This window comes from Nematolebias whitei, chromosome 6 (genome assembly GCF_014905685.2).
Source record: "Nematolebias whitei isolate Nwh7 chromosome 6, NemWhi1, whole genome shotgun sequence".
Lineage (NCBI taxonomy): Eukaryota > Metazoa > Chordata > Actinopteri > Cyprinodontiformes > Rivulidae > Nematolebias > Nematolebias whitei.
This window is the reverse complement of record NC_056503.1, coordinates 1,752,664-1,760,633: the sequence shown is the minus strand read 5'-3', so window position 1 is coordinate 1,760,633 and position 7,970 is coordinate 1,752,664. Positions and strand designations below refer to the sequence as shown.

Genomic DNA, 7,970 nt, shown 5'->3' with positions numbered 1-7,970 from the left:
TGTGTAGTAGAATGCTGTATGAACATGTGTGTAGTAGAGTGTTGTATAAATGTGTGTGTAGTAGAGTGTTGTATGAATGTGTGTAGTAGAGTGCTTTAAGAATGTGTGTGTATTAGAGTGTTATATGAATATGTGTGTAGTAGAGTGCTTTATGATTGTGTATGTAGTAGAGTGCTGTATGAATGTGTGTGTAATAGAGTGTTGTATGAATGTGTATAGTAGAATGCTGTATGAATGTGTGTGTAGTAAAGTGCTTTATGAATGTGTGTGTAGTAGAGTGTAGTATGAATGTGTATAGTAGAATGCTGTATGAATGTGTGTGTAGTAAAGTGCTTTATGAATGTGTGTGTAGTAGGGTGTTGTATAAATGTGTGTATTGTAGAGTGCTGTATGAATATGTGTGTAGTAATGTTTTGTATGAATGTTTGTAGTGGAGTGCTTTATGAATGTGTGTGTAGTAGAGTGTTGTATAAATGTTTCTGTAGTAAAGTGCTGTATGAATGTTTGTGTAGTATAAAGTAGAATGCTGTATGAATGTGTGTGTAGTAGAGTGCTGTATAAATGTATGTGTAGTAGAATGCTGTATGAATGTGTGTAGTGGAGTGCTGTGTGAATGTGTGTGTAGTACAGTGCTGTATGAATGTGTGCATAAGAATGTTGTATAATATGTGTAGTAGAATGCTGTGTGAATGTGTGTGTAGTAGAGTTTTATGATTGTGTGTGTAGTAGAGTGCTGTATCATTGAGTGTGTAATAGAGTGTTGCATGAATGTGTGTGTAGTAGTCTTGTATGAATGCGTGTGTAGTAGAGTGTTGTATACGTGTGTGTAGTTGAGTGCTGTATGAATGTGTGGGTAGTAGAGTCTTGTATGAATGTGTGTGTAGTAGAGTCTTGTATGAATGTGTGTGTGGTAGAGTGCTGTATGAATGTGTGTGTAGTAGAGTCTTGTATGAATGTGTGTGTAGTAGAGTCTTGTATGAATGTGTGTGTAGTAGAGTGTTGTATACCTGTGTGTAGTAGAGTGCTGTATGAATGTGTGTAGTAGAGTCTTCTATGAATGTGTGTGTAGTAGAGTCTTGTATGAATGTGTGTGTAGTAGAGTGTTGTATACATGTGTGTGTAGTAGAGTGCTGTATGAATATGTGTGTAGTAGAGTGTTGTATGAATGTGTGTAGTAGAGTGCTGTATGAATGTGTGTGTTGAGGTAAATGAAGGCACGTGTTGTAAAGTGCTTTGAATATCTTAACATCTAAAGGCGCTCTATAAGTACAGTCCATTTACTTGTGAATGAAAGTGTGTTTTATTCTCAGCCTGCATTCATCATGTAAACCCACAGCATCACAACACTTTGTTGTGATTGTAATGTTAAACTTGCCACCAATGCTGTCAAACTGCAGAAATTAAACATTCGTTTTCTGGACAATATGATTCCACTTATAAACAAGGTCACAACTTTTTTATCCTATTTTTCTAGTCACTTCTTTTTATGTTGATCCTAGAGTTCCAGCATCAGTGGATCTTCTGTTTATTGTGCTGTAGGACATTTGTGGACAGAAGAGTTGTGACACCTTGGGTGTGGCTGATGTCGGGACGATGTGTGACCCCAAAAGAAGCTGCTCAGTTATTGAAGACAACGGCCTGCAAGCTGCCTTCACCGTGGCACATGAGCTTGGTTAGTTCTGATTTCATTTGATGGGACTTGTATGTTTAGGAATAAGGAAAAAAAAAAAAGTGCAATAGAAAAGTTTTGTTATTTGTAGATTTAAAGTGTGAACTACACTTGTGACCACTTGTAAACCCTCAAATATGACAGTTTAGTCATCCTGTCCTACAGGTCATGTGCTGAGTATGCCTCATGATGACTCGAAGACGTGCGAGAGGCTGTTTGGGGATCTGGGAGGACATTACCTGATGGCTCCTTTTTATGTTCGTCTCAACAGCACCGCACCTTGGTCTCCCTGCAGTGCGCTCTACATCACAGAGTTTTTTGACAATGGACATGGTGAGTAAGAGTTCAAACCTCTGCCAACATCTGCCACAACAAAGTGGCTTTTTATTGAGACTGATTCAGAGCTGAATAAAACATGCAGTTCTCCTCCTCTTTTGAATGATGGCTTTCCTGCATCAACATGCTGCTCACCTCAAATTATAGGTTGTGGTGAAAAGTTTGTCTTTCTTCAGTTTTTCACATCCTCTTCTCCCTCCTCCTGTCTACTTTTTATTTTGCCAGCAGCCTCATAAAATCTATTTTTCCTCTAAATTCCATTGAATAGTTGATTTTTTTTCCAATTGTCTTGTTTGTGTTTTTTGTCTTAGATTCTACAAAGTTTTTTATTACATAAAATTTCTGCATGTTATTGAGGAAATTTATATTAATATTTTACGATTCTGAAAAATATAATTTCAACATAAATACAATTCAAAATAAGTGCCTACCTTTAAAAACTGTTTTACAGTTTTGTTGGTGTTTTCCACCTCACAGAAGCCATAGGGCCCTGTTGACCCTAGCATTGCTGCCTTCACTCCTCTTGCATGTTGTGCTGTAGGTCTCATATTCTTTTTTTTTTTTTTTTTTTGCTGGACTCAACAGCAGTCATTTATTTACACTCAGTCATGATGTGAACTCCTTCTTATTCTCTTCATTTATAGTCAAAAGTAACAACTAGTGTTTTTATCTGTTGAAAATTTGCTCTAGAGAAATTGCTTATGGCTAAAAATGTTTAATTAGAAATTTTATTAACCCTTTATTTCCCAGACAAATTCTGTTGAGGTTACAGATCTCTGTTTCCATCGAGGTCTATATATCTTTACCCGCTTCTTCCTTTTTGGGTTGTGAGGTTCACTGGTACTCGTGTAGCGTTGCATTTGGGCCTAAAAAATCCGACTTGACCCGAGCCCGTAAGTTGTTTTTTTTCCTAACCCGACCCGACCTGATCATTTAACTGTAATTACAGGCCCGAACCTGAAAAAAACTACTTTTTTTATTTTTCAGTAAGCTTGTACTGCTTTTGTAAGCAAATCAGTTTGGCATGATATTTTAAAAACATATTTCAAAGAAAGGAAGATAAATGATTTCTTGTTTCACCAAATGTATATTAGCATACAGAACAAATAGCCTAAAAATCATCTCTGAATATAGACTATTATAAACAAAAATATTTTTAGAGCTAAATAATTTAAAAAAAGTAAAGAAACAAGGCGATTTTAATTGAACGCGCTGCTCACTTCGACTTGTATAGATGCTGCTACTTCCTTCACCACAGATGCGCAGGTGCAGAGACGCATGCAGCAGTGATAAGGTGATCCATCTGAGCTTAACTGGACATTTTTTTACCTCTTTCAACTGGCCAGTTGGACTTGTTTCCTCCTCAACAAGTAGATTAACACAATTTTATATCATGCATTCTTGTTTAGTTTTCTTTGTAATGTATGATTCGTAAAATCTTACCAAAAGCCCGAGCCCACACATGCGCAATTATTGCGCAATGCACTAGCAGCAGCACTACTCTCTTTAATTGAGTCTGATTAATTGCTGCACTCTTCTTTCTTTCCTCATCCTCTCAACACAGGAGCGGCTGTGGCTGAGTGGTTAGAGCAGTCGTCCTCCAGTGCAAGAGTTGGTGGTTCGAACCCACCAGCAGTCACATGCCGAAGTGTCCCTGGGCAAGACACTGAACCCCTCATCGCCTCCAATGTGTGTCCCATCGGTGTATGAATGTGATAAAGCTCTGATTAGTCTCTTTAGAATGATTTGTTCAATTAGCTTTGTAGAGATCTAGTAGAGTGCTGTATGAATGGGTAAATGAGGCACAGATTGTAGTGTAAAGTGCGTTGAGTATCTTGATTAGATAGAAAGATGCTATATAAGTAGTCCATTTACAGTCCGTTTTACTTACTGCCTCCTCCTCTACAAGTAGAACACAACTTTATATTGTGCATTTTTATTTAGTTTTCTTTGTGATGTACGATCTGTAAAACTGTATCAAAAGCCACACACCGCCCTGCCCCGCCCATTAAGCACATTATTTTGGCCCAACCCGGCCCGAATATCAGGTCGGGCCAGGCCGTGCTCGGGTTAGAAATGGCAGCTCTATACCCATGTCCAGCAGTCACTGTGTGAGAGGCAGGGTACACCCTGGACAGATCTCCAGTCCATCACAGGGACACAAAGAGACAAACGAGAAAAACAACCATTCACTCTATCACTCACACCTAGAGACAATTTAGAGATACCAATCAGTCTAACATGCATGTTTTTGGTCTGTGGGAGGAAAATGGCGTACCCGGAGAAAGCCCACGCATGCACGGCGAGAACATGAAAACTCCACCCAGAAAGGCCTCCAGCCAGGATTTGAACAGGGGTGGCCTGCTCGCTGAGAGGCAGCAGCTCTACCAACTGAGCCACTGTGCTGCCTGCCCATATTATATATACTGTATATATATACCCCTCCCTGGGCTGCCACCTTACCATGGTGGAGGGGTTTGAGTGTCCCAATGATCCTAGGAGCTATGCTGTCAGGGGCTTCACGCCCCTAGTAGGGTCACCCAAGGCAGACAGGTCCTAGGTGAGGGACCAGACAAAGTGCAGCCCAAACACCCCAATGATGATTCTCATTATTAGTCATTATTCATCTCATTATTATTAGTCATTATTCTTGGCCATTCCTCGACATAAACATATACATACATATATGTTTACGGATCTCGCCGGAGGACACTGGCTGATTATTACATCCTTATCAGAACTCTTACAGTGCCCTCGAGAGCATCTATGAACATTGCTCACCACTCTCGTTGTCCCCCTCTGCAGAATGTCTACGTCACTATGTGCTTGTTCGTGCGAAGTGTTTTTTAATATCAGAGTTTTTTTCTTCTCACGCAGGAAAAAAATATTCTGATGGGAATTTTTTCGCCTCCAATTCTTACATGTGTCCAGTTTAACTACATTTTGTCTGTCTAAACAGATCTCACTTGTAAATGAGTCTTCTAGACTCAATGTGACTTATCTGGCTAAATAAAGGTTGAATGAATGAAAAAAAACACCCCTATGATGAGAACAATAAATGGATTCTATGTTCCCTCGCCCGGACGTGGGTCACTGAGGCCCCACTCTGGAGCCAGGCCTGGAGGTGGGGCACGCTGGCGAGTGCCTGGTGTATTTTACCCATGGAGCTCGGCCGGGCACAGCCCAAGGAGGCGACGTGTGTCCCCCTTCCCATGGGCTCACCACCTGTGGGAGGGGCCTAAGGGGTCAGGTGCAATGTGGGATGGGTGGTGGCCGAGGGTGGGGACCCTGGCGGTCTGATCCTCGACTATAGAAGCTGGCTATTAGGATGTGGAATGTCACCTCTCTGGTGGGGAAGGAGCCTGAGCTGGTGTGTGAGGTTGAGAGGTTCCGGCTAGAAATAGTCTGACTCACCTCTACGCATGGCTCTGGCTCTGGAACCAGTTTCCTTGAGAGGGGTTGGACACTTTTCCACTCTGGAGTTGCCCCCGGTGAGAGGCGCAGAGCTGGAGTGGGCATACTTGTTGCCCCCATATTGGTGCCTGTATGTTGGGGTTCCCCCCGGTGAATGAGAGGGTATCCTCCCTCCACCTACGTGTGGGGAGACGGGTTCTGACTGTCGTTTGTGCTTATGTAACAAGCAGCGGTTCAGATTAGAGAGACAAGAGAGGGGCAGAGCTGTCCACTGACCACTACCTGGTGGTGAGTTGGCTCCGATGGTGGGGGAGGATGCCGGTCAGACCTGGCAGGCACAAACCTATTGTGAGGGTTTGTTGGGAACTTCTGGCAGAGTCTCCTGTGAGACGGAGCTTTAACTCCCACCTCTGGGAGAACTTTGATCATGTTCCAGGGGAGGTGGGAGCCATTGAGTCTGAGTGGGCCATGTTCCACGCCTCTATTGTCGAGGCAGCTTACTGGAGCTGTGGCAGCAAGGTTGTCAGTGCCTGTCGCGGCTGCAACCCTCAAACCCAGTGATGGACACCGGCGGTGAGGGATGCTGTCAGGCTGAAGAAGGAGTCCTATCAGGCCTTTTTGGCCTGTGGGACCCCGGACGGAGCTGATGGGTACCGGCAGTCCAAGCGACTTGTGGCTCGGGTGGTCGCTGAGGCAAAAACTCAGGCATTGGAGGAGTTCAGAGAGGCCACGGAGAATGACTTCCACATGGCTTCAAGGCGATTCTGGTCCACCATCCAGCATATAATGGGGGGAAAGCGGTACACCACCAACACTCTTTATAGTAGGGGTTGTGTGTTGCTGACCTCAACTCGGGATGTCATGGGTCGATGGGCAGAATACTTCGAAGACCTCCTCAATCCCACCGGCACGTCTTCCACTGAGGAAGCGGAAACTGGGGACTTTGGGTCAGGCTCTCCAATCTCTGGTGCTGAGGTCACCAAGGTGGTTAAAAAGCTCCTTGGTGGCAGGGCCCCGGGGGTGGATGAGATTTGCCCAGAGTTCCTTAAGGCTCTACGTGTTGTAGGGTTGTGTTGACTTACACAACTCTGCAATATTGCGTGGAAGTTCCCCTGGATTGGCAGACAGGGGTGGTGGTCCCCCTATTAAAAAAGGTGGACTGTAGAGTGTGTTCTAACTACAGGGGGATCACGCTCTTAAGCCTCCCCGGTAAGGTCTATTCGGGGGGTTCCGGAGTGAAAGGTCCGTTGGATAGTCGAACCTCAGATTCAGGGGGAGCAGTGCGGTTTTCCTCCTGGTTGTGGAACACTGGACCAGCTCTACAATATTAGCAGGGTCCTGGAGGGTGCATGAAAGTTTGCCCAACCAGTCTACATTTGCTTTGTGGACTTGGAGAAGGCATTTGACCGCGTCCCTCAGGGAACACTGTGGGGGGTACTCTGGGAGTATGAGGTACCAGGCCCATTTTTATATGGGCTGTTAGGTCCCTGTATGACCGGTGTCAGAGCTTGATCCACATTGCCGGCAGTAAGTCAGGCTCGTTCCCAGTGAGAGTTGGACTCTACCAACGTTGCCCTTTGTCACCAATTCTGTTCATTCATCGTCTGCAGTGAAGTGGGTGCTGTACAGGTCTGTCGTGGTGAAGAAAGAGCTGAGTCAAAAGGCGAAGCTCTCAGTTTACCGATCAATCTATCTTCCTACCCTGATCTATGGTCATGAGCTTTGGGTCGTCACTGAAAAAACAAAATCTTGGATACATGCGGCCAAAATGAGTTTTCTCCGCAGGGTGTCTGAGCTCTCCCTTAGAGATAGGGTGAGAAGCTCGGTCATCCGGGAGGGACTCAGAGTAGAGCCGCTGCTTCTCCATGTCGAGAGGAGCCAGTTGAGGTGGCTTGGGCATCTGGTTAGGATGCCTCCTGGACGCCTCCCTGGTGAGGTGTTCCGGACATGTCCCACCGGGAGGAGACCCAGAGGAGGACCCAGAACATGCTGGAGGGACTATGTTTCTCGGCTGGCCTGGGAATGCCTTAGGAATCCTCCGGAGGAGCTGGCCCAAGTGGCTGGGGAGAGGGAAGTCTGGGCCTCCCTACTTAAGCTGCTACCCCTGTGACCCGACCACGGATAAGCGGAAGAAAATGGATGGATATATATATATATATATATATATATATACTGTATATATGTATGTGTATGTGTGTGTATACAGTATATGTATGAGTGTGTGTAAATACCAGGGGTCACCAACCTTTTTGAGACTGAGAGCTACTTCAGTGGGACCGAATGACACGAAGGGCTACTTGTTTGATCCAAAAAAGGTAAATCTGGTCCTCTGGACATTCAAAATAAAAAAAAATAAAAAAAATAAGAAGCCAAAACATTGTAGAAACGTTTCGTCTTTCATCTGAAAGACTTCTTCAGTCTGAGGTGCTGTATTCAGCTCAGTCTTATAAATAGTACCTTATCATAGTGGATCAACCAGTTTGCTGCTGACAGCCAAAACCAGCTGCTCACATGATCAAGAAGGACCATCAGCCTAACAATGGATTGTTAG

At 44.3% G+C, this 7,970-nt stretch overlaps 1 protein-coding gene across 1 annotated transcript in view; it reads left to right on the top strand.

Moving 5' to 3' along the window:
* LOC119411063 (A disintegrin and metalloproteinase with thrombospondin motifs 8-like) overlaps positions 1–7,970 on the top strand; it is a 64,097-nt gene that overhangs the window by 33,283 nt on the left and 22,844 nt on the right. Inside the window, exons 3-4 of the mRNA XM_037677985.1 lie at positions 1,540–1,672; positions 1,835–2,002. Coding sequence (XP_037533913.1) covers positions 1,540–1,672; positions 1,835–2,002 — 301 coding nt within the window. The remainder of the gene's footprint in view (positions 1–1,539; positions 1,673–1,834; positions 2,003–7,970) is intronic.